Source organism: Penicillium macrosclerotiorum (genome assembly GCF_028827735.1).
Source record: "Penicillium macrosclerotiorum strain IBT 26536 chromosome Unknown utg000008l_segment0_segment0, whole genome shotgun sequence".
Taxonomy (NCBI): Eukaryota; Fungi; Ascomycota; class Eurotiomycetes; order Eurotiales; family Aspergillaceae; genus Penicillium; species Penicillium macrosclerotiorum.
The window spans coordinates 2393482-2418838 of NW_026643087.1; the positions used below are offsets into that span (position 1 = coordinate 2393482).

Here is a 25357-nt window from a genome sequence, read left to right on the forward strand (position 1 = left end):
CAAGTTGTCTTTGTCCACTCCCTCCCGCTCCCTCCCTCTTTTCACAATTTCCCCTTTTATTTTTTTCGGTTTATGGATCAATCACGATATTGTGCGACGGGCGCCACTTCTAACCTAGCTTCGGAGGTATCTTCTACCCTTACTAACACCTAGAGAGGATTATTACTATCGGAAGTATATCAAGTAGCATCAATTTATTGGTCTTTTCGTATCTATCGACTGCCGCATTTCGAAGCAATAATGAGGCAGTTTCTCCTTCGTGCTTGCTACAATTTACTCGGGTTTGTTGGGTTGAGCTGAATAACCTCCTCAAGTTGCTCCTTAGATGCACAATACCATTCTTGCGTGCCCTCATCTGGATTCACCGAGTACCCTTTTCGGTATCCCAGCCTTCGTGGGTCGTCCAAACTCCAGAACTGTCGGTACTCTTCCGCTTCGAAGTACAATGCTTCTCGTTCAGCGAAGCCCATTAGAATCCGAGCGGCGGGATCTCCACTGCAGCAGGCGCAGCCTTCATATTCTGGCTTCGGCCGCGATACAGTGCCATTCTTAACGCCTTCGTTGAGTTCTTTCTCAGCTGCCTCGTATAGTCCTTCAAACACATTGTCCAGCGTGAGGTGGAGCAGGCGCAGCGGGAAGGGCGCATGTTCATCTGTGCAACGGTGACCACATGAGATGTATTGTCTGCCTAGATCATCCAAACGGGCAAGCCCTTCGTAGTCGGGATGGTGGATGGTCATCACACCTTTTGGGGATACTGAAGCGATCAGGCCAGGGGCGAGATCAACGATCGTCTGGATTGCCTGTTTAAGCCCCATATTGGGGATCTCGTTGATGTAGGGTTGGAGACCGGGCGCCATTTCAATATATTGAGTGACAGATAACCTTCGAAAAAGAGATAATCGGTGCTAGTATTCAGAAGTCAAAGCAAAGAGGCTTAGTCCCCAAGTTTTTAAACGATACTAAGCGGCTCTGCTGCGCTCCGCACCTCACATAATCTGCCAACACAATGGCTGTGTCTTCTCGACGCCGGTTGGTGGTTGACAGGGAACGGACAGGGGGCAGATTCATGATTTCTCCTTGTAGGCATCCTCCAGCGACGTGCATCTCGGCCAATAGATTCACGATGCGCCCAACCATCACTCGCCGAGATAACCCAGTCGCCTGGTGAGTCACTACTTTAGTCGAGCCTACACTCAAAGCGGCCAATGACGGATGCAGGAGACCCCATTCTCAAGGTGGGGGCGGACTTATGTATGAGGGCGCAGTCGTAATTCTTCCGGGGCTAGTGATCATTCGGTAGGGCCTACAATTGACAGCACTACTCCATTGTAGCATGAATCAAGGCACCCACTGTCAGTCACAAAACTACAATGGTGAAAATCGAGGACGGAAATACTGAACTTCTGAATTTATCATTCTGGGAATACTCCATGGATATTTCATTTCACTAATCATATGTATAAAGAGCTTCCTGCTGGGTATATCATCATGATGCTAGTATTTAGGTCCTTAGATCCCACGGTCCTTCCACCGTCGACCACATTCCCAGGATCTACTATTCCGACGACGATGCCGACGGAGAATATTTGAAGATTCAACCTCGGACATCCTAAACATGAGCATGCTATTGAGTCTGCATTTAAGCCTTGGTATCCTCCTTGACATATTCGGTTTGCTCAACTCCACTAGCACCGCTCTCCGAGTCAGGAGGATTGGCCTGGATGGTCTGGATTTGAGATTGCATGCGTCGTGCCACACGGGGCGGGTCGAAGATACTCTTCGACTGGGCAAAAATTTCATCGATCTCCTCGAGCGACCGGCCCTTGGTCTCAGGGAAGAAGAAATAAACGGAGGGCACGATAATAGCATTTATCACCGCGAAAATGATGTAGTAGTTACTTCCAATAGAGGAGAAGCCAACCGGAGTGACCTCCGCGAGAAGGAAGTTGAACACCCACACCGTCGCCGTGGACACGGCGCTGACTGCGGCTCGGACCTGCAAAGGAGCCATTTCGGCTGCGTAGAGGAAGGTAAGGCCAGAATATCCGGCTGTAAAGATGAATTGGAAGGCGTAAAGGGCGATGACCGCAACCACCAGGGCAGCCGTGTTGCCTTCGGATCTAGTTGTACCGGCGAGGATAGCCATGCAGATAGACATAGCTCCTGCGCACCACAGCATGAGAGGACGGCGGCCGAGGCTGTCGATAGTATAATAGGCGAGAAAGCCACCAAGCGGTTGCATTAGACCCATGGCTGCAGCGAGGATACGAGCCTTCACTGCGTCGAGACCTAAGTATTGCTGAACTGCTATCAGTACTCGTTTCGAAATAATTCGACGGTGAATAGATAGACTTGAGAGTAAATATCCAGCAATGTTCAACCTACCTCAAAAATACTGGTGGCATAGTAGGTGATCAAGTTCACACCACACATCTGCTGGAACAACTGGCCGGTGGCGGCAAGATACGCGCGGTGGAAAAGGCGCTGTTCTCCGTTCGTAAACATGGCCGTCCAAGAAGTATTTCCGCACACAGCAAGGGTGGTCTCGACTTGGCAGATGTTTTCGGTGATGAGATGCGAATCAGGCTCGAGTTCGAGGAGAGCGGCCAGAACCTGGCGCGCCTCTTCAATCCGACCAGTCTTGATCAGCCAGCGGGGTGACTCTGGAAGCAAAGGAATGAAGATCATAGCAATAGCGCTTAGCACGACTTGGAAGGCAAGGGGAAATCGCCATGATACGGAATTCTCCTTTACAAAAAAGAAACCGAGATCGATCCAGAGAGCCGCCGTGACACCGGCACCGACGAAGATCCCATCTGTGACTACATTTGAGCCTCGCTTGTGTGCTGGTGAGAGTTCGGACTGCCAGACCGGCACGGTAGCCACATATCCACCAATACCCAGACCGAGAATCAGTCTTGCAACGATAAACTGCGCGAAATCGAAGGAAGTTGCCATCAAGACCGAGCCGATGATGGTGATGAAGTTGGTCCAAAAGATGACCTTCTTACGTCCCAGGAGATCGCCGAGATAGACGCACGACAGGGCTCCGAAGATACCGCCAACAGTATAGAGAGCAATCACGGTACCTATTTACACATGATGGTTAGAAAAGAAATAATGAGAGACTTTCCCTAAATGCGCGTTGACCAACCTTGAATAGTCGAATTTTCTTGCTGCTGCTTTCCCGTCGTGTTGATAGTATCCATCCGAGGAAATTGCTCATTGAATCCGGGGAGCGTCAAAAGGCCACCGGCCACACTCATATTGTAACCATAGCAAGTAAAAGTGGGGCATACAACAAGCATGACAGCTGCCCTCAGGAGTGCATTGCCTCGAAGGCCCATAAATGGCTTCAAGCCCATCGTGAAATGGTATACTGAGATGCACACAACAAAATGAAGATAAGGGAATAGGGGAATTGAAAGTGGAATGGGGCATTGAGCGATAAGCGGCTGATCTGTTCTTGATATACCAGCTAGTCTTGACTTCTAGAATGGAGATGGAGCATCTGCTGTGTGGCCATATTGGTCCCAGACCGGCTGTCGGCGGTTGCCGTTGAGCCACGAGCCTGGTTGCTGGCAACGGAGACCCCGGAACACGAGACCCATCCCCCACACACTTTCCCCAGATGCTAGGCGCTTGGCAGAAATCCCCCGGGATTTCAAAGATATTCTACCCCGTGCTTGGCGGGGTTTTTCGAGCGATCTGGTTGGAATGAGAGTATCTCTCAGTCCCTGGGGACGCGTGCCTGTGGATGGCGAAGGCTTCCGGGAAGCCAATCAGCCTTCCTACCTGGAAGGGTTTCTGAGGGTGGGAGGTCATGGATTGCAATTATTCCGTGGAAAACTCTGCTTGTCTGAGAAGACTTTCTTTACCGAAAGAACGTCGAGTTTTGATCTATTAAATACATGTTAGAACATGAAGATCTGATTAAGCGGAAAGAACTACATAATTCATCACTTTCAAGATATAAGCCCTGAATAGTGATTTTCTCCTTGGGCAACTGTGGGCTTCGTCCAGCAGATTGAAGTTCTAGCTAGGGCTTTCCCGAGGAGCTTGGCTGGTACTGTGGGGACTTCGGTGGGGAAAGCTTCCATAAGAAGCGAGATCGCGGGGACCAGAAGGCAAATGAGTTCAGATTTGGTGCATGAATCGTTCTTTTGTGGCGTGGCGAGAATGCACAGCCATAGATCTAGAGGCAGGAATCCGAATGTTATGCTGGATGATAATAACCAAGGCTTCATTCGACATGTAAACACCTCCACAATACCCACACTAGGAAATATGATTAACTATTGTTCTGCTCTGCGATTCGTCATCCCTGAAGTTCTCCTTTTCTTCCATTTTCCACGCTCTAATAGCCAGAAAGATACCTCCTCAAGCTGACTCGTCGTCGAACACAACTCGGCCTACGGCGCCACCCGTTGGCACGGCCTTAGATAATTTCAAACTTTTCCGGGATGTTTGATTCCCGAAACTTTGAAGAACAAGAGCTAATTCCAAACCTTTTTCTCCATGGAGAAGAAAGGGCTTTGGTTTATCGTGAAGATTACAACAAAGTCTTGCACTTGTGCTTCGTCCTCCGTCCATAGAGCCTTTTTGGCAGACTGAGAAATGCTGACCCACGTTTCACTCGTCGGAAGCCCTCGGAAATTGGACATGCCCGGAGGCTATTTAATGTCCGTCCCTCGTCGAGACCAGTTTTAATTCGGGTCAACGCGGCTGCGGCTTCTCGGGCGCTAAACCATCTCCAAAGCGTTCAAAGCCACCTCAACCGTGTCGCCACAATTTATTATGCACTCTTGTCCCTTTATGCTTTTTTTTACATTCATGATCCACCATCCTCTCCCCAAAAAGATGAATTTTACTCGAGAATATTTTGGTTAGACATGGCCCAGAATTTAATAATAACTAGTATTCTACGTTCCCACGGGTGACATGGGTCTCAGATAGGCATCTTTGCCAAGTCAAATTCCCGTAAGCTAAGCGGTCTATTTCAGCTGCTCGTATTCATTGTAGCCCAAATACATGATTCTTGAGGTAAATGGAAGTTGGGCTTGAAGCCTATCTACCTTGACCCTGAAATTCTCCTCACAGTGCGCTTTGAGCATCGTTATCGCTGATCAGCGGAAGGAGCCGAACACCGAGCCTAGAACCCTCGCGAAAATTAGGTCCTGTTGATCTCTTCATTTTAGAAATTCCCCTACATAACTTGCAGGGCTCGCTAGATAGGATTTTAGCGGCGAAGACCGGCTTCCAATTCAGTAAGTACACCCTTCTTACAGCACACCACATTGTTGGGCCTGCCCTTTCTGGCATTACAATCCTGATTCTTCATTTCCGACGCAGCGATCAGGATATTCTCAAGTCCTCCCGAGACCTCAAACTGGATTTTGTTCGTTTCAGAAGCTTTTGTCAAGATGTATATCAATCTGCACCGTCCTCGAGACGGAGGAGGACTTCAAGCAGCGAGAAATATCCGACGTTCGTTTATATCATGTTCATGAATCTTTCTAGATTTTCAGTAGGCTTGCCTGCTATATGGCTGTGCATTGCTCTACTTAGTGCTTTCGCGACCGCCGCTACAGTCTATCCATACACTGTCTATCGTGGCACTTTCATCCATCTTCCTCGATTGAACTCGAGTACGGCGACAGCAGAACTCGTGCGAAACCATGGCGTTATGTGGGTTTCTTCAAGTGACGGTCGTATTAAGGGATTTGATTGGAATGTCAAAGATGATTCCAGTTTTAAAAAGTTCCTCTCTAGCCACGGATGGACGACTAGCAAATCCTCCGGCAAGGCCACTCAAGTGAAGGTCGTGACATCCGACGACACACGAAACGAATTCTTCTTCCCTGGATTCATTGGTACATCCTATCATTCCCTTGATAAATGCTGGTACATACTCACTTCTAGTAGACACTCATATCCACGCCCCGCAATTTCCCAACATTGGACTTTTCGGGTCATCTGGTCTGCTGGACTGGCTGAATGAATATACGTTTCCGATGGAGGCCAGCTTTGGCTCCAAGTCGGATCCTAATAACCAAGACACTGACCCCAAGGACACTCCCCCCGAGGGTTTACGTGTTTATGACGAAGTTGTCGCCCGTACTCTTGCTCACGGCACTACATGCGCATCGTACTTCGCCACTATTCACGTCCCTGCTACCAACGCTCTTGCTGCACTCTGCCACTCTCATGGCCAGCGCGCCTTTATTGGCCGTGTATGCATGGATAACAAAGAACAGTGCCCGTCTTACTACGTTGATCAGTCTGCCGATGAGGGCTTCAACGCGACCAAGTCTACTATCGACTATATTCAAACTCTCGACCCCAAGGGAACGTTGATCAAGCCAATCATTACCCCCCGGTTCGCTCCTAGCTGCTCCAATGCATCTCTCGACGGCCTGGGTGCACTGGCAGCTTCCTATAACCCACCTCTTCACATCCAAACCCATATTTCTGAGTCGATTGATGAGGTTGAACTTGTCCATCAGCTGTTCCCAGAGGCTTCCAGCTATGCCGATGTGTACGATAAAGCTCATTTGCTCACGAACAAAACCATCCTTGCACACGGAGTGCATCTGACTAAAGATGAACGTACCCTGATTCGCCAACGGGGCTCCAAGGTCGCTCACTGTCCCGCATCCAACTCGGCTCTAGGATCTGGCCTTGCTCCTGTTCGCATCATGCTCGATGAAGGCCTCACAGTCGGTCTGGGTACAGATGTTAGCGGTGGATATAGCCCTAATGTCCTGGAGGTAGCCCGTCAGGCGTGCTTGGTGTCACGCCTGCTGCAGTATAGCGCTGAGTACCAACAGATGACCGGTAACAAGCCATCTGACGGAAGCGAGAAACTTTCTGTCGAGGATAGCCTTTACCTTGCCACCCGGGGTGGTGCAGCTGTTGTCGATATGGCGGATGACATTGGTGGCTTCGACAAAGGGATGATCTGGGATGCACAACTGATCGAGCTGGGTTCCGTGCCAAATAACACCGTGAGCCCGCTGGATGCGACCCATGCCAATGCTCTCGCCTACCGTGATGCAGTTGCGTCTGGACCTGTCGGCGATGTAGATTTGTTTGGCAATGAGACCTGGCAGGAGCAGATCCAGAAATGGATGTGGAGCGGTGATGATCGCAACGTGAAGAGTGTTTGGGTTCAGGGCAAGCTGGTTCACAGCCGAGACTAGATTGCTCCTCGACTCCTGCTGTCGCTGAGAACTATCTGCACTGTTTAACTTTGTCCATTGTATATACGTAGTTCACTGGGGATAGCGGTTTGGGAACTTGTTGCCACTAGGCGTGCCGGTCATTACAGCCATTAGGAAACAATGTATGTATGCATGTACTTTGTATTTATGTACACTTGTATCAAGATCTCGTCGATATGGACCAATATCTTAGCCCTGCAGCTGTCGGTGGAGTATTTTTTTCTTGCCGTCTCATCAACGCGGCCATCAATAACCAGTCAATCAATTTACATAACAACCAGTCATATTAGGAACTGAACTGGACACTATAGCATCCAGCTCTTCGCGATAGCATCATCTAAGACAACGACCTACCCTCCTGGAGGCCTCTAAATAATGGTCGATCAATGCTCTCTAGCCCGTGCATTAGGAGATATGACTTTACCCTCCGACCGACCATAAACCAGCCACCCCAGCGAGTATGGCCCCCCTTCGTTGCACACTGCAGACGGGCTACGAATACGGTGAATGACAGCCATATTCGCAGATCTCATGCCGCCCGATCTCTCCTCATGGGTCTGACTACAGGTGGATTAGGGCTCTATAGCGTGTCGTCCCAACTGCAGATCAACTGCACTCCCTGGTATTCCTCCACCTGTTAGCGTGCGCCGATTTCTCAGCAGCTGACTCTGCTTTTTTTTCGAATCAATTCTGCATGCGCCCCCTGCATGGGCCCCTCAGCGCAATCAGTGTCAACAGCTCCAATGAAAGGCTCAAGATTGGCTCTGCTGGGCGTATCGTGATCGATCGCTTCGCCGACCGCCACATTCCTGGCCCATGATAGGCCTCATGCACCACCCGCTCCCCACCTCGGGCCCTCAGTGGACCCTCGATCGTCCCAGCCATGGTTCATGGCTGTCGTCCCAGGCAGGGTGGCTCTTTCTACTTATCTGATTCCTAGTCCCCGCTATGAGAGCGTGAAGAGATCCATAGAAACGGTCTTGCTCATTCTTTGCTGTCCTCACAAGGTCTAGTGAGGCCCGATAAGGCCTCCAAGATCTGCTCATATCTCGGCACGTCCCTTTGTGCTGACAACCGAGTCGCGTGAGTTATGGCGGATCGAAAACGGTTCGATCCAAGGCCTATGGAGAGTCGGCAAACCTCCGCACGAGAAATAAAGGGTGCGCGCTGGAGATACCTTCTCGCCGGGGCTCTAGGAATCCTATGGTGGACGCTGCCGTATCCAACCCGACATGTAATCTCTGAACCGCTGTCAAACTCGGCACCGGTAGAGGCGTCGGTCCCTTTTGACTGGGAGCACATTACGCCGTCTGAATCTCTAGAGTACTCGAACTGTGGGGACGGCTTCCAATGTGCCCGGCTCGAGGTGCCGATGGATTACAATCGTACAGACTCGTTGGGCCGAAAATTTACGTTGGCAGTGGTGCGCCTCCCGGCCAAAGTTCCCATCGAAGACCCTCGATATGGAGGTGCAGTTTTAATTAACCCAGGTGAGTTCATGGTCAACGGTGCTTCCTATTGGCCTGACTGACGGTCAAAAGGTGGTCCTGGAGGTCCTGGAACCCTACAGGCTCTTATATCGGGCCGCAATCTACAGCTCATTATAGATTCAGATAATGACCCCAGTTCCGCGCCAGTGGACTCGGGCGATAAATATTTCGACATTATTGGTTTCGATCCTCGCGGTGTAGGTTCTACAACGCCGGCGGTGACATGTTTTCCCGATGCACACTCACAGCGGAATTGGGAGCTGCAGATGGATGCAGAGGGGATGTTGGGAAGCGGACCCGACGCATTACGGAGGAATTGGCAGCGCACTCAAGCACTCAATTCCGGATGCTCTGTTTGGGAAATGGCATCGGGAGGCATTCAAGGCGATGAGGCTATGATGGAGTACGTGAGTACTCCGCTTGTGGCTCGCGATATGATCTCTATCATCGAACGTCACGGTGAATGGCGGGAGAAAGAGGGCGAAAAAGCCCAAAGGATCTATGATCAGACCCAAGGGCCCGATGTCTCGCGGGAAATCCTTCGGCGAACGCAGTGGAAAGTTGGTCAGGAGGTTTTGCTGTATTGGGGCCGATCCTATGGCACCCTGTTGGGCATGACTTTCGCGGCCCTCCATCCACATCGTGTCTCACGCGTTATTCTCGACGGGGTAGTCGATATGGAGAAGTACTACGAGGGCCGAGGTTCGAATGTGGTGGTTGACTCGGATGCGATATTCGACCGTTTTGGGGATTATTGCAACCAAGCTGGCCCTGAGGATTGTCCTTTTTACTTCGAGGGAGGTCCAGAAGCTATCACCGATGCTTACTGGACTCTGGAGAATCAGGTGCTGAACGCCTCTGTTCCGGTAATGGCATCCTTTACTCGCGGACCTGAAGTTGTCACCTGGACGGATATGAAAACTCTTCTCCGTGTCGCCGTCTATCAGCCCCTTCTCTCTTTCCACTCCTTTGCCTACCACATGAGCGAGCTTGCTAAAGGCAACCCTGTTCCCATGGCAGATTTCAAGCACCGTAAGCATTTCGGGGCATGCCCGTCTAGCGAGTGCCAGCTTGACGGACCGTGGTCACCCGCATGTGCAAGTTCGCAAGAGAACACTCTCTATGCAAGTGCTGCTATTCTCTGTACCGATGCAGAATACATGACGAAGCACACTGAAGAGCAGTTTGAGAAAGTTTGGACTAGCACTCGGGCCGATAGTGCAACTCTTGGCGATTATTGGAGTCAGTTGCAACTAGCTTGCGTGGGCTGGAAAGCCAAGGCCAAACAAAAGTTTTTGGGTGAGTTAACTCCTATTACTTGTACTAAACATGATTGTGCTCAACGTAGTAGGTCCCTGGGGTGCCGAAACGGCGCATCCGATGCTCTTCGTTTCCAATCTGTTGGATCCGGTGACTTCTCTTAGCAGGTTGGCCGTTCCGATCTAGAAATGTGTATTCTCATGCTGATCTTCAAAAAGTGCACAGCACATGTCTCAACTATTCCCTGGATCTGTCCTACTCCAGCAAAACTCAGAAGGGGTGAGTTTGTCATTTGAATGGTCACTCAAAAAATTGGAGTCTCGAAGCTGACACTGTCACGTGTAGCACACCACTATAGCAGCCCCTTCGGTATGCATTGCTAAGGCAATTCGCAAATACTTCCAGATCGGCGAACTTCCCCCTCCAGGAACGCTTTGTGAGGCTGATTTGAAGCCATTGATTGGAGCGCCTGAGCAAGTCGTTGCTCAAGAACTTAGTTCCGCCGACCTTGAACTCTTCAACGTGCTCATGGCCGAAGTAAAGCAGGGATTTCTCCCCCGTTTGACTGTTTAGTTTGGTCGGTCAAGCTGTTCCTTTGGATCTGTGATGGTCGCTGAAACCGATTTCCGATTTTTGATCTTCGTCTATATGGTCATCATACAATTTTGACGATGTGGCTATAAACGTGTTTTGGTAGTCGTGATGATATCCTGTCGCATTTGTATAGCGAGCGAGCATGTGTTATAGCCGTTTATTTATTTATATGGTCGAGGGACTGAATTGAATAACCTGCCGATATTCTGTATTTCGAATGTTTCTGAAGAATAGGGCAAACACAGCTCAGCCTCGGCCATCAGAATCGGTATGCCGAGGCCTGCCACACTCCTACTGCAAGCATGGTCGGCAAAATTGGTATCATTACATTGATCCCGCCTAACTCGTATTACGATATTCATGTTGTCATTCTAGGGGGCCATTGCACTCTTTCCATGGTTACCTCGGGCCCTCGAACCCCGACTCAAGCCCCACAGAGTCAATCTTCAGAGCGGAGAAGGGCCGAACGCAGGCAATTTAATGCGGAGAACAAAGGACCTCGGTTGCGTAGCTGTCCAATCTGAGAACGATGAATTATCAGCACAGATCCCGAGTCTGGTTCATAACCTGATCATAGTCGCATCCCAGTGCGGGGGAGATTTATTTCCCAATTGCAACTCGCCATGGCTCCCCCGACGGCCACCGAAACTGTTACCTCGATCTCGATGACGGCCCCAGAGTCAACTCAGGCGGCGGCCGCCGAGAAGTCCCGGATTAAGATGAAACTACCAGTTATGCCAATGTTTGATGATAAGATGGAGGAGCGCGAATATCTCAAGGGCCGTCTGGCCGCGGCGTTCCGAATTTTTGGAAAATATGGCTTTGACGAAGGCAAGCACGCCAACGTTGTTCGATGAGTTACACTAATACCATTACAGGCGTTGCTGGACATATCACTCTCCGGGACCCCGTTGACCCGACTACTTTCTGGGTGAATCCATTCGGTACAGCGTTTTCACATATTACAAAGTCCGACTTGATTCAGGTTGATCACCAGGGCAATGTGATCGCTGGCGGCTCAAACAGAAATTTGAACGCAGCAGCGTTTATGATTCACTCGGCGATTCACACTGCTCGTCCTGATGTTCTGTGTGCTGCACATAGTCACAGTCTTTACGGACGTGCTTTCTGTTCACTGGGCCGCCCGCTGGATATAATTTCGCAGGATTCCTGTGCTTTCTATAACGTAAGGCATTCATACATAATCTAGATCCGGGGCTTGCTAATAAGAGAGGATCTAGGACCATGTTGTATATCAACAATTTAATGGTATTGTATTGGCTGAAGAAGAGGGGAAGAATATTGCCGCGGCTCTAGGCAATAAGAAAGCAGCGCTTCTTCAGAATCACGGTCTACTAACAGTCGGTACAACCGTCGAAGAAACCATTTTCTGGTTTGTCAGTCTTGAAAAAAGCTGCCATGCGCAATTGCTGGCCGATGCTGCAGCGGCCGGGCGTGGGGGTCAGACTATCAAAATTGATGAGGTAGATGCTGCGTTTACGTACCAATCCGTTGGAACTCCCAAGGCCGGGTGGTTTAGTGCGAAGCCACTGTTTGACGTAATTCACAGAGAAACTCATGGCGAATACCTAGAATGAAGTTCCGAGAATTTCGCTGTGAAAACTCGGATTTCCAATTTTTCTGATGTACCGCTTTAATTCAAAAGGTTGCTTTACTATGGTGTTGACCTCCAATAACTGAAAGTAGCACGTATTGTGTATGTGATAAAGGTTTTTGATCCTCTGCACCTGTCATAATACAGTGTTGTAACTTCTGCGGGGCAAAAAGGACATTCGACTACTAATTATTGAGCTTTTTCTCGCCTTGATACTCCTATTTCTCTTCAACTCCTACCCCTCCGGAAAACTAATACTCGCCGAGTTTAATCATGCTTTTTTGGGGGCGATAATGACGGTTCAGGGTCACATTGCATCAGCAGCACCAAAGTAAATAGCAAATTCATGTATCGAATAAAATTGCAGAGCTGGCTAAAGAACTCATAAATCTATTAAAATTAAACACTATTCCTTATAGTCCAAGTCCACAACTAATCGGACAGGCCCAGGAGCTGCAGCCCCGCCGATACCATCATGGTGTCGCTTCGACTCTGTGTACGCATTGACCACCTTTGTGGCGTTCGGCGTGATAATAGAGCAGCCTTGTCCATCAGCCATGCAAATACGCATACCTTGTACATCTTGATGCGCGATCTGGGCCTGGATCGCAGACACATCCCAGCCTGACCACCCATTGTTTTCAATGTCGCCAAAACTATATTCCCCCCAGGTGGATGTATAGCCGCCCCAATTATCCTTCGGTAGCCCATTAGTACCCGGCGCAGCACCCCACGCGCCCTCGGAGTCCTCATCAAACGCGATATAGCGGGTCTCGCCGGGAGCGAGGATAAATGTCAACGCAGAGTGGCCATACCACCCGTCCATCTTGTCATCGGGCCCAATTTTATTCCACACAATGACGGTCCAGGGCTCGGTATTGGAACCTGTGAATTTCGCAACATATTTATATTGATGCGCCTCCGTGGGGCTGACGCCGATGATGTTGCTTCCCCAGGGAATACCCACGTTCCCTACATATTTGATTTTGGTGCCCTTGGGGGAACTTCGACCTCCAAAGCCTTTGGTAGAAAAGTCCCCGTTGGCGGGCAGTGAGGTCCATTCTAGGTTGGATGGCACTGCAGGTCCACCGGGGCTCAGTACTTGGTCTAGGTCAGGGACCGAAACTGGAACTGGAAGCTGAGACACCACGTCTTTGGGGCCATCTTGCAGCAATTGTGAGAGGGGCGGCAGAGAAGGAAGCAACTGAGGTGCTGATGGAGCTGGTGGAGCATGCTCATGTTCGATAGACTTTGTCCCAATTGAGATGTTTGCTGAGGGGGAGCTACTATGCTGATGCTCACAGTCACCGAGTCAGTCGAAATCGTTGTGATGGTCGTGGTCATGTTGATAGTGGTAATTTGCTCGGCTACGACGGGCGTATGCGTCTTTTCCTTAGTAGAAGTTGGTTTCATATTTATCGTCATCAAGTTCGTTGGTTCAGATTTGAATGACAAAGTCACTGTCTCGACTTTTGAAGGCTCAGGCTGAGTAGATGATGGTATATCAGGTGCGTTTGTTGGAGCCGCAAAAGTATCCTCAAAAATCTCAGTGGTGGCCATCTCACATTCCTCAAAAACCGTCATTGTCATCGTCACAATTTCCACGATCATATCCTCCGGTACACGTTGTGCATCGATCCAGTTCAAGTCTCGCTGTTCGATGTATTTTCCGTACTGAAAACCATGAGCGTGATGACCATGAAGGCGATTATGATGATGGTGATAGGCAAGAACGTGATCAATGCCAATGCCCGCAATGAAAGCTATTGGTATCTTCCACTGCATATTTGCAGGAGTAATAAAAAACAAATTAGAGAGTGTGATGAATTAAGGTGTTGAAAGAGTGTGTGGGAGCGCTGAAACTTTCTCGAGCTTGAGATTAATGGCCTGCAAAGGAGCGAAAAGTGCCAAAAAAGCAAATGAGGGTCTGAATCCGGTCAATATTTGATCGGGTCGATATTCACAGAATCATGGTCGCAAAAGTTGTCGTCGTCATGCTGTTGGAGTCGTCGTCGGGCTGAAGGCAGACACGCGTTGGTGGGCATTATAGGGCTTTATACCGTGACACGAGAGGGTCTGGCCCATTATTGGTGATCAGGAATGCTCCCTTCGCGTCGAACCTCGTTAGGGCAATCAATCTGATATCAACGGTAGCAGCCCTGAATTCCATCCTGTCTTGGCTACAGAAATCCTCTACACACATTAAATCTTGGATCACAGATCTTTGGTATGATAGTGAGGCCTAGGTACGGACTCAGCTTTTATTCCAATTTCAACTTTTCCGATATTATCTGATGTATCTTTCAGTGCAACCTGATTAAAATACGGGTTGATTTCCGCTGCGGGCGCGCCCTTGACGTATACCGGGGCCCCCTTGCGTTCGGCATTCCAACCCTGGATAATGACCGAGTAATCTAGTAGGCCTCCACATGTGAAACTTTGATTTTCAAGATCTAGATAGGGTTGCAAAAAGGTGAATCGTCATTTAAGAGTTACGATTATCTGTCTATGTATGACTTCACCGATCAAGTGCTTGACACCGCAGAAAATTGCGACATTTTAGAAGCACTTACACCCGCTATACTCGAGTAGGTTGAAGATTAAAGATGCGCCCCTGACGCATAAACTTGTCCGGTATCTCCTATACCGGAAACCTGACCTCATCTCCATACAAGTGCCGTGTTTCTACAAGACGATTTTCACGACTATGACTACAACCTACAGTATCGGAAGAGCCTTTGCCGCTAAGGGCTAGTCTAAAAGTATACGGCAGTATGCTATGGAGAAAAAATGCTAGTGTATGGGACTATTGTCTATTTAATATATGAGAATTTAAACTATGCTAGATAAGATATATATCAACGAATCAATATGGGCCAAAACTTCAAGCCTGTACATGAATGCTTCTTCAACAACGAACCCCAGAATTGGCCCATGAAAAGACGGAATGACGTCCTTGACACTGCTAATAGAGCGAAAAATAAAGATGAATGGGGGAGATCTGATCAAGAATAAATAAGAATATCAACCCAGGGTACAATCTAAGTTTACAATTTGACAAGCAAGGATTCAAGTTAGATCCTTGGCGATCTGCTCTCTTAAGACGATACAAGAAGTTTATTCACTCCAAAATTCAAGTTCAATATTTGAGCTTGAAGTTTCACCATCTGTCTGATTCTTCCCTTTTCTCCAGGCCCACAAGTGTTGGGCGTGGAAGCGGCGGCAGCTGTGAATGGCATTTGGGAAATGGAAAATACAAATCACGACATGTATCCGTTCGATCAGAAGTCAACAGCTGCCCAAAAGTGACACGTTGCCCGAAGTTGTAGGTAAAAGGGCCACCGTTTCGGGCGCCAAAGGCTGTCATTTTCAGCATCAGTTTCACAGGTTCCCAGTTCTGGTTGCAAGATCTCCTGGTCGCGCAGCTGATCATTATCGGCAATGTGGATAGAATTAAAGCACCATAATTCCGGGCAACTTGAGGAGCCACGTACGGCTACCATACTCTTGAGGCAACAGTGCCGATGTTCTTCATGATTTCTCAAGTCTAAGGAATAAATTCCTTTCCCTACACAGGGACTGGCCTCCCATCGATTCTCATCGAAGTAGTGAGCCTGCTTGTGAGATTTGATTATAAGCTGATACCTGCAAGCCATACAAATATAGCTACAGTCATATTACTTGCCATTGGGATCGAATTTGTATAAATCCCAGTTTTGCAGAACCCAGAAATTCGCAACATAGGCTGCTTCATAGAGATACTCCAGAACATCCTTACCGTATTGCTTGCGAATCACCTGGACTAGGTCAGCCAGGCTGAACCGTGAAATGGGCTCCAGCTCATTCGGATCCTTTTTGAGATCGGAGAAGCGCCACTCGACATCATTGACGAGCGGAATGACAAGTCTGAATTCTGGACGTGCAGCAGAACGGACCGCTAACCACGATCCCCCTGTATTCATTACAGTAAATTGCCAAGCCTGTCGCCCCTTTTTCTCTTGTATCAAAGGTCGGATCAAGGACTGGCCCTCATATAAAGCTCTGACGTCGCTAGCAATCCCTGAGGCGCTTTCAGTAAGCGAAGATGATTCGATCAGCAGGTCTAGAATGCTCGGTAGAACTTGGCTGCTTATGACAGGCTCATTGATTTGAATTGGTGGAAGTTTGGGATGCGCAAATACTAGAGGAACATGGAAATTCCCGACGTGAGGATTGTCGTACGGAGTGATGCCTCCATCATTAGGCAAAGATAGACCACTGTATGAAGTTAGTTAGAATGGTTGCTAGTCTAGAAATGCAAATTGGTGGTGCAGAACATACTGGTCACCCGCCATCACGAGTAAGGTTTCTTGAGCTATGCCTTTTTCTTCAAGGATATCCAAAATTTTCGCAAGCCATTTGTCCACGAAGCCAATTGCATTGAGGTAATGGTTCAAGTTTTCATTTTTGCCCCCATTGGGGCCGATTATTTGCTGGTATGTATTGTTTGGGATTCCCCATGGATGGTGAGTTGTTCCAGTCAAGTGGGTAAGGAAGAGACGCTTGTTATTGTGTTGCGCATCATCGATAGCATCGCGAATATACTCCTCAAGTTCGGTATCGGCGTAGCCATAATAATTTATTTCCTCGGTTTTTACCGGGTAGTGCTTTGCTTTCGGGCTCTCAATAATCTCTTTCGTCTTCGTATCATTGTATCCCAAAACCGTAGTTAGTCTATTTTGGCTATCGTAGCCATCAGTCACAGACTGCATATAGGCTGAGTGCCAAGGCCACTTAGTGAAGTCTTCCGTCCTGTTTGTGACACCTGGCTGCTGGCTTAGCATTCTGAATATATGGGCCAAGCATGGCTGATAAATATGGTGATCCCATTCGCGATTGAAGTCAGCGATTAGAGGAGTAACTCCGCATAGTGTGCCAGCAAGACTCTTGAGCGTATATGTAGAAGTTGTGTACGCGTTGCTCGCGCTAATGCCTCCATATGCCTTCCGATCAGTATGCGTGCTATTTATATATTCGAACCCGGGAGACATGCCAGTCAAGCGCTCGGCAGTAGGCGTCAGATTTGCAATGCGCCTCTGGACATCATTGGGTAATTCTTTGTTTGCATAGCTCTCGAGGATTTTCTCAAAAATGAACGAGCCATTTTGCAATGGGAATACATCAGTCCGTGTACTTTCAAGCTTCAAAAGAACAACATGTTTTATTTTGAGTTTGTTCTTTGAAATAGCCTTCTGAACAGGCTCGAGAACAGGTTGGTCAAGGTTGGATATGTGGAGCGGGCTCATCTCTGAATTGTAATGCAAGGCAAATGGATCGGATCTGTTCCAGTCCTCAAACCCAGCTCCGGGTATAGCTGGCATCCAACTCCATTGCGGCGGCGGATGCAACGATGAAGCTCCTCTCAAGTAGTCCAGCTCTGGAGGCACACTTTCCACGTCAACGGGTGTTTTGCGATGGCTACCTTGGAATAATGGGGCCAGAGGTAAAGCACCCGAAAGATACAGATATATTGGGTCTGACGGGCGACAAAGTCGGAGGAGAAAGAAAGCGGACCATGCGATGATGATCAACAGTCGAGACAGAGGCCTTTCGGTTATTCGAGTGCGCCCCAGGGGGTGCCTCCAGGACCTTCAATCAGGAAGTCTGACTCATCGTCGCTTGAATCCTCCAGATAATCATTTTCCAAGGATATTCTCTCGTATATCTCTGGATGGGGAAGAATCTCATCCGAGGTTTCGCGTCTCCGCAAATATTGTCCCCAGTATGGTCGCACACGAAGCAGTAGCCATCGAAGAGGCCCGACCAGCACATGTAAGAAGCCTCCCATAAATCTATGAATTGGGCACGCAGACAAGACCGCAATCATCGATAAAAGTCCTTCGCCGATCAAAAAACATGTCAAACCCGTGAGCAGGGTTCGGATGGCAGCCTTGTCACCCGTGAACGATTTTGCTTGACGCCAGTGAATTTCGGCGCCAGTAGAGATATAGACCGAGAAATTGGCCGCGGCCATACAAGATACTATTAAACTAAGATCGGTCACAATATAGTTAGACTTCAATCGGAGAATTCAGATCTCGGGCACATGCGCACATACCTAAAGGGGACAACCACGACCGTATCGAGCGCCACCAAAAGCCATTGCCGGGTGTGGCTTTTATGGGCAAAATTTCGGAGAAACAGCAGTACAACGACATCTTGAAAAAAGAACGTCAAGCCCCAAGCGAAGAACTTGGGAGTCGGAAGAGAGTGAAGGTGGGCATAAAGATGAAGCACCTTGGAGCATACCAGCGACCAGAATGCAAGGACGTAGAAATAGCAGCGAGAGAAATCCCAAAAAGCATTCAGGGTCCGACCGGGCGAGTGATGCACTTGGTTGATCCAGTGGGTCATAAAGGACCAGACGCTTTCAACTTTCTCCATCTTTCCGATCTATACAGAGCCTTGAAAGGCACCCATATAGCAGAAACAGTAGAAGTTGAAGCGAATTCAAGGCGATATCGAATGCCAACCTTGGTCGCGTGGGCATTTTGGGGGCAACCCTCGCTCTCGTTTATTAATAGGAAGATCGTCTTCGTTTATCACTCGTACAAGACCCCAAATGAACGGGGCCAAATCCTCCCAATGCCAAGCAGCCAAGATGGTCTGTCATCAAGGCTGAAGGCGTGATTGGCGATCTCTAGCCTCAAGACTCGGTCTGGTTGGATGCCGAAGACTGAGACCGCTCCGCTCGGTATCGTTCAATGCTCCGTTTGCTCCACCCCCCGTGGGAAATACTGTAGAAAAGAAATTTGGAGACCGCGGACCCTTTTGGTGTCTTCAAGACCCCCTTTTCTCGACATGTTGGGGGGCTATTTGAGCTGGATTTCCCTTCTTTTTGAGCCGCTTGCAGACTGGTATATCAAGCCCATCCAGCCTCAAGCGCGATTGCGACCAGAAAACCAGCCTTGGGACTCCATAATCACCGGGGTTTACGGCCACCCACCGTTGCTCAAGATCCACGATCGCAAAGGGACGGTAAAATGGAAATTTGAGCGAAGCGATGTGCAACAAGAATTGCCGGCGCGTATTCGAGGCTGTCTCTATAGCTCCGCCAACGATGCTACAGACCTTAAATGGATGAATGGACAGCGTGTTGCTGCTATATACAGTGATCTTGCGTTGATAATAAATCACACACCGGATGATCCGATGATGGACAAAAAAATCACCTTCGCAGTGTGTACAGACGATGAATTTCTCTGGAATGCTCATAGTGTCGAACCTTTGCCCGGAGATCGCATAGCGGTATCAACCACCGGCCAGCGACCGTGGGACGGCATCTTGGTTTATAACTCCAGCATGGAGAACCCACTGGTGGATGAGCCCATTATACTGCAGAACGTCACAGGTCTCCGAGCCATTCACGGCATGATATGGGATGAGCAGGCCCAGATGCTGTGGGCGACTGGCACAGACGCAGCTGCTGATGGTTCCGATCCTATTCCTGCCTACGGAGTCATTCAGGGCTACCCTTTCGATGCAGAGACAGGGGAACTTCGCAAGGATGACAAATTTATTTACCGTCTCCCAAACGCTCACCACATTGATTCGGAATGGGGTCCAGGGTACTCATGGTGGGCTGGTCCCCACGATCTTGTGCCAGTTCCAAACCATCGCAAGTTTCTGATCTCGGAAGATAGTGGCCTCCACGCATTCGATATCGAAAAAGGAGAGTTCACGGCCGAATACGAGGAGATCATAGACAAGTATATGAGAGGTTTTGAGGTCACGACGGGAGATCGCCACGGTATCAACCGTGACGGTGTATACGAGGAACTGCCGGAGTCGGACCTGAAAAGCTTCAGTCTTGCGCCCGATGGATCTTTCATTTATGTACAGTCTTTATGGCGCAAATTTCGTGGCTTCCATACCAGTCTGGTAGACCGATTTGGGAAGCGACATCGAATAAATATTGGAGATGAAATCTACCGATCACGATTCTTTGGAGATATCGACGGTTGGCCCAAACCAAAATCATAACAAATCAAAGTTCTTTAAAGCAATTCAGGAAACAGAAGATATCTCCTTAAAACTTCAATAAATGTTCAATAAAACCGATGAATCTGTCCATGCTCGTCATCAACGTACCTAAGTAGCTTGTGAAACTTCCCTGTAGACTTTATCACTCAGCAATACCTTTCATTTTTTCATGTTTAAAACTCAGACACATGCAGTTCAGCTGCATCTTGATGACCGATTCGGAATAGCATTTCTATCACTTCGGGATGACCATCGCTGGCTTTTGTCGTCGCGTAGAATAAGAGAGCCTCGGCGTATAAATCCGGGTGGCCCACTCTATATCCTATCGCATCCTCCTCGATACTCTCAAGTACCGTCATGTTTGTGCCCTCAATCAGACCATTATGTACACCCCCAAACATGTGGTACCGCGCCCACAACGCGTCGCCGAATCTTCCATCTCGTATCGCATTGATGTAGTCACTCTTCCAAGGTTCAACCACAGTGGTACCAGCAAATTTGTTGTTAAGTAGATCTTGGATTGGGATGTCCAAAAACAATTGCTCTATAAGCTTTGATTCATTCGCTCTCATGGTTCTAATCTGAGGGTGTGTTAATTAACGCGGGTATCCGACGAGAAAAGCGCCTCTACCGTTGATTCTGTAAAGAATGAGATAACAGATTATGCTGAAATAGTAGAAGTGAGAGATAGATTTATTTGCGTGATATCTTGGGGTGAGATGACTAGATCGATCATTTATATTTATACTTCGTTTCCATGACTTGTCGTGGATTAGCTCGGACTAAATTTCTAGGCAGCTACCCCCCACTTTTGTGGGACTCTTAACTAAATACAGGTGGTTTCTTAGCCACTGCTTAGAACATACACAATAGTTTGAAAAGTGATTGGGCCATGATTGTAGATGGAATTACACACTTACGCGTCCAATGTCAACATGTGGTTTACGGAAAGTCTGGTCGACAGTTTTGTGTCTTTATAAGCAAGCCTTGGTCGATTGCAATCTGTTCTGACGACTTACCCTATCATCATTCACTTTTTTAGGCAGACAAGGTGCACATGTGAGATTATTTGGGTTATTCCAATTATTGCACTCACAATGCAACTTAGTTTTTAATAGTATTCAGGTTTAGAATGAAGATACTATTTCAAGAGCGGGGGGGGCAGGGGGAGCAAACTCCTTGTTATTATGTAGACAGTCACGCACATCATATTTTTAGTCTACGTAAGTGAGGTTTCCAACTTAGATCTGAACTGCGTGATCTTTGTGGAGGTCCAGCCGAGGTCAATGCATCGGAACTTCTGTCTACATTGAAAGTTCGGCGGCTGAGCGGCCCACTGATCCGACAATCCGAGTATGGATCAGCCTCGCTGCCGAGAATTGATGGACTGGCGGGGTTCCATTCCGCTCATCCGCTCATCTACGAGAATTACTACAGAGTGGGGTACGCCTTACTTGATACTTTTGGTTACATTTGCTGGAAAGGTCGCTTTGCTCTAGTCATGGAGAGATTTTAAAGGGCAGGACATCCCCGATCTCGAGGGAGATTCTGGTGATTATCCTCCGAGGCCATTTCATCACGAACACAATGACAGCGTGTGTTACGACCAGTGCCAGCACTGCGGCCCCGGCCCTGAATAAGAGTACGATATCGTGAGTCTTTAAATACATCGAAGAAGATCAACATTGGCACTAATGGTTGCGAAGGTTGACGGGGCCATTCGGCGATTGGCGAGATGAGCTGCTATCCAACGGCTATGTTGTACTCAAAGGGGTTATTCCTCTCGAAAGAGCTCAATATTACCAGCAAAAGGCACTGAGCTGGCTTCAGTCATTCAGTACATCATTGGATTATGCCAACCCTTCGACATGGACAGAGAACAATCTTCCGGCGGACACCAGAAACAACCTTTTTAACAAGTACTGCGTCAGCCATGAGAAGTTTATGTGGGAAGCACGGATGGAGCCCAAGGTTCTGGAGGCATTCAGTAAGATATGGGGCACTGAAGAACTGCTTGTCTCCTTCGATGCATTGAATATCACGTTGCCGGACAAGACCAAACCGGTACAGAAACCCTGGCCCCATGTTGACCAGTCTCCATTCCGACGCGGACTTCACTGTGTCCAAGGAATTATCAATCTCAGTCCTGCTGGGCCGGATGATGGATCTTTGATCGTGGTTCCCAAGTCCAACACTGTGACAGAGAGCTACTTCGATACCCAGACTGATCTCGCAACCTGGACGAAAAAGGATTTCCGGCTTTTTGACGAGGTAGAGATGGAATGGTTCAAAACACAACACGGTGTGAAACCTATCAAAGTTCTTGCAGAACCTGGCGACTTGATTCTCTGGGATTCACGGACTATTCACTGGGGTGGAGAGCCCACAAGCAAGAGTGATACCATTCGAACTGTCATTTATGTATCTTATTCCCCAGCCAACTTAGCATCCCAGGAATCTCTACAAGAGAAGCAACGGGCTTTCATGTCCTATAGAGCTACCACACATTGGGCGCATGATAACATTGTTCTTCGAGATCCGGTGGTCTATCTACCTGATGGCACGGTAGACTCACGAAACCGCACAGCGCCGTTGGAAGAAGCATCGCATACCGACCAGCTACTATGTTTGGCAGGGATGAAGCCCTATCCTTGAGAATTAATAGTTTCTTTTGTCTCCAGCCTAGGAAGTTGAGAGTCTACACTTTGATGAAAACAACGTACCAACACCGTTGAGGCGAAGCAGATAGATAACCAACCTGCGTTAATTACATTGGAAATCATAATAACAATAAACTCATTTCAAGCATACTTATATAGAGCCCATTTTTGAGGCCAATACTTCTAATCTACACTCAACTGGGATCTGTTGTTTTCCGGGGCCCATGGAATCGACCTGCGATCTTGTTCCAGCGGACTAAACCCCGATGCTGCGGGGTTTCTCCAAAAGCGTCCTCCCACCCCACTTGAAATGGCCCATTGGAGAAGAGAGTTCGAATAACATGCAGCTCAAGTGATACAGCAATAGCGGGGGTTGCCGATGATTCCCCCAAGGTTCGATCATGAATGGTTGCACAGTTCACCACTCAAGACGGGGCCTAGTGGCTGGTTTCTTTCAACCGACGATCGTACGCATTCTTGATCCTGTCCTATGCCTATCGTCTCCCTTCGAGCCCTATAATACACCAATTTCTCTAGAAAGGAGGTCATAGCTGAAAGAGCACCATGAGCTCTCCAACAAACCTCCTCACCCTGCACTACCAAGCGGGCCATGACCAGCCAGCGGCCCGAAACGTTGAAAACTTCATCGACAATCAACTTGTCGCATCCAAGACGAGTACCTGGATCGATGTCCATGACCCAGCAACCAACAATGTAGTGTGTCGAGTCCCTGAAACAACCACCGACGAGCTGAAAGCCGCCGTCCTCTCGGCGCAGAAGGCCTTCCCGGCATGGAGCGACACTAGCATCATGAAGCGACAACAGCTCATTTTCAAGCTCACCAACCTGATCCGCGAGAACACCGAGGCCCTGGCCTTGTCCATCGTGACGGAGCAGGGCAAAACTCTAGGGGATGCGAGAGGCGACGTGCTGCGCGGGCTCCAAGTGTGTGAGACGGCGTGCGGAATCACCACCCAGCTGACGGGCGAAGTGCTCGAAGTGGCCAAGGACATGGAGACACGATCGTACCGTCTGCCTCTCGGCGTCGTGGCCGCCATCTGCCCGTTCAACTTCCCGGCCATGATTCCGTTATGGAGTCTGCCGATCGCTATCGTGACGGGCAACTGTATGATTCTGAAGCCGACCGAGCGGGCACCGGGCGCGGCGATGATTATCGCCGAGCTATGCAAAGCAGCTGGCTTCCCACCCGGCGTTGTCAATGTGGTCCACGGATCTAAAGCCTCGGTGGAATTCCTTCTCGACGCACCGGAGATCCAGGCGATTTCCTTCGTGGGCTCCAATCGAGCCGGCGAGTATATCTACAACCGGGCCACTGCGAATGGCAAACGTGTGCAAGCAAATCTCGGGGCCAAAAACCACGCCGCTCTGCTGCCAGATAGTATTAAGGGCTCGGCCCTGAATGCGATTGCCGGGGCAGCCTTTGGAGCGGCGGGCCAGAGATGCATGGCCCTCAGCGTCCTGGTGACAATCGGCTCGGCGCGGGAGTGGCTTCCAGAACTCGTACAGAAGGCATCTGAATATCAGGCAGGAAGCGGGTTTAGCGAAAGCTCTGACTTTGGACCGTTGATAAATCCACAGAGCAGGGATCGATGTGTGGATTTGATCTCGAGCGCAGAACGCGAAGGCGCGACGATTGCTTTGGATGGCAGGCACAAGAAGCCAGCAGGATTCCCCAACGGAAACTGGGTATGATAACATCCTGCAGCCTCGGGCATCGAAGCTCAATGAGACCGAAAAAGAATGTATTTTCACTAACGAACACTCCAAAATAGGTCGGACCTACCATCATCACCGGCGTGAAGCCCAACATGCAATGCTACCGGGAAGAAATCTTCGGCCCAGTACTAGTCTGCCTAGAAGTCGACACTATCAACGACGCAATCGATTTGATCAATGCCAATGAATGGGGCAACGGAGCAGTTCTTTTCACTCAGTCTGGATCCAGCGCATCCTGTTTCCAGAAGCGTATCCAAGCTGGGCAGGTTGGCATCAACGTACCCATTCCCGTTCCTTTGCCAATGTTTTCCTTCACCGGCAACAAGCGGAGCGTAGGAGGAACAGGACTGTTGAATTTCTATGGCAAGGATGGTCTGAGGTTCTACACTCAGTGGAAAACAGTCACCTCATTATGGAAATCGGAAGATGCAACTGAGCTGCAGAAGCAAACGGCGATGCCCACTTCGATGCACTGACCGAAGCCTCCGAAGTTATACTGTGTGTATACACTCTCCATCGTCAATCGAAGTAGGGTTTTTTCCCCAGGAATCTGCTTCTGCTCTCTTCATGGGAATCATTGAGGTCCTGATGATCTACAGTTTACTGTCTTTCATTTAATCAAAATAACTTTGTAATTTTTTGAAAAATCAAGCGGAACTTGAGCTAGTTCTAGTTTTCTGAGGCAACTTCTCAATCATTCCAAATCGTGATTATATATTCGTATTCGGTAGAAAACAAGAAATATCCGACCCA

The 25357-nt window shown here is 48.9% G+C and overlaps 11 protein-coding genes across 11 annotated transcripts; 6 read left to right on the top strand and 5 right to left on the bottom strand.

The window, feature by feature from the left end:
* Positions 1-266: 266 nt before the first annotated feature.
* Positions 267-860, bottom strand: N7462_009046 (uncharacterized protein; the record flags this gene model as incomplete). The annotated part of the gene is made up of 1 exon (XM_057080760.1): positions 267-860. One exon carries the CDS (start codon positions 858-860, stop codon positions 267-269), a length of 594 nt encoding a protein of 197 aa, XP_056931088.1.
* Positions 861-1642: 782 nt separating this feature from the next.
* N7462_009047 (sugar porter family MFS transporter) lies at positions 1643-3368 on the bottom strand (the record flags this gene model as incomplete). The annotated part of the gene is made up of 3 exons (XM_057080761.1): positions 1643-2302; positions 2389-3092; positions 3158-3368. The coding sequence occupies 3 exons, from the start codon at positions 3366-3368 to the stop codon at positions 1643-1645; spliced, it is 1575 nt and encodes a 524-aa protein (XP_056931089.1).
* Positions 3369-5572: 2204 nt separating this feature from the next.
* Positions 5573-7205, top strand: N7462_009048 (uncharacterized protein; the record flags this gene model as incomplete). Its single annotated transcript, XM_057080762.1, has 2 exons — positions 5573-5876; positions 5929-7205. Coding segments are annotated over 2 exons (1581 nt in total), but the record flags the coding sequence as incomplete, so codon positions are not given.
* A 1111-nt stretch (positions 7206-8316) lies between these two features.
* Positions 8317-10549, top strand: N7462_009049 (alpha/beta hydrolase; the record flags this gene model as incomplete). The annotated part of the gene is made up of 5 exons (XM_057080763.1): positions 8317-8716; positions 8768-10015; positions 10068-10143; positions 10195-10255; positions 10322-10549. 5 exons carry the CDS (start codon positions 8317-8319, stop codon positions 10547-10549), a joined length of 2013 nt encoding a protein of 670 aa, XP_056931091.1.
* A 644-nt stretch (positions 10550-11193) lies between these two features.
* Positions 11194-12168, top strand: N7462_009050 (class II aldolase/adducin family protein; the record flags this gene model as incomplete). Its single annotated transcript, XM_057080764.1, has 3 exons — positions 11194-11401; positions 11449-11756; positions 11812-12168. 3 exons carry the CDS (start codon positions 11194-11196, stop codon positions 12166-12168), a joined length of 873 nt encoding a protein of 290 aa, XP_056931092.1.
* A 423-nt stretch (positions 12169-12591) lies between these two features.
* On the bottom strand, positions 12592-13970 carry N7462_009051 (uncharacterized protein; the record flags this gene model as incomplete). Its single annotated transcript, XM_057080765.1, has 2 exons — positions 12592-13434; positions 13488-13970. 2 exons carry the CDS (start codon positions 13968-13970, stop codon positions 12592-12594), a joined length of 1326 nt encoding a protein of 441 aa, XP_056931093.1.
* A 1892-nt stretch (positions 13971-15862) lies between these two features.
* Positions 15863-18608, bottom strand: N7462_009052 (uncharacterized protein; the record flags this gene model as incomplete). Its single annotated transcript, XM_057080766.1, has 4 exons — positions 15863-16442; positions 16506-17813; positions 17834-18214; positions 18283-18608. 4 exons carry the CDS (start codon positions 18606-18608, stop codon positions 15863-15865), a joined length of 2595 nt encoding a protein of 864 aa, XP_056931094.1.
* A 417-nt stretch (positions 18609-19025) lies between these two features.
* On the top strand, positions 19026-20207 carry N7462_009053 (uncharacterized protein; the record flags this gene model as incomplete). The annotated part of the gene is made up of 1 exon (XM_057080767.1): positions 19026-20207. The coding sequence occupies one exon, from the start codon at positions 19026-19028 to the stop codon at positions 20205-20207; it is 1182 nt and encodes a 393-aa protein (XP_056931095.1).
* Positions 20208-20380: 173 nt separating this feature from the next.
* On the bottom strand, positions 20381-20779 carry N7462_009054 (uncharacterized protein; the record flags this gene model as incomplete). The annotated part of the gene is made up of 1 exon (XM_057080768.1): positions 20381-20779. The coding sequence occupies one exon, from the start codon at positions 20777-20779 to the stop codon at positions 20381-20383; it is 399 nt and encodes a 132-aa protein (XP_056931096.1).
* Positions 20780-21794: 1015 nt separating this feature from the next.
* Positions 21795-22862, top strand: N7462_009055 (phytanoyl-CoA dioxygenase family protein; the record flags this gene model as incomplete). The annotated part of the gene is made up of 2 exons (XM_057080769.1): positions 21795-21859; positions 21914-22862. 2 exons carry the CDS (start codon positions 21795-21797, stop codon positions 22860-22862), a joined length of 1014 nt encoding a protein of 337 aa, XP_056931097.1.
* A 569-nt stretch (positions 22863-23431) lies between these two features.
* N7462_009056 (CoA-acylating methylmalonate-semialdehyde dehydrogenase) lies at positions 23432-25080 on the top strand (the record flags this gene model as incomplete). The annotated part of the gene is made up of 2 exons (XM_057080770.1): positions 23432-24574; positions 24661-25080. The coding sequence occupies 2 exons, from the start codon at positions 23432-23434 to the stop codon at positions 25078-25080; spliced, it is 1563 nt and encodes a 520-aa protein (XP_056931098.1).
* Between the last annotated feature and the right edge of the window lie 277 nt (positions 25081-25357).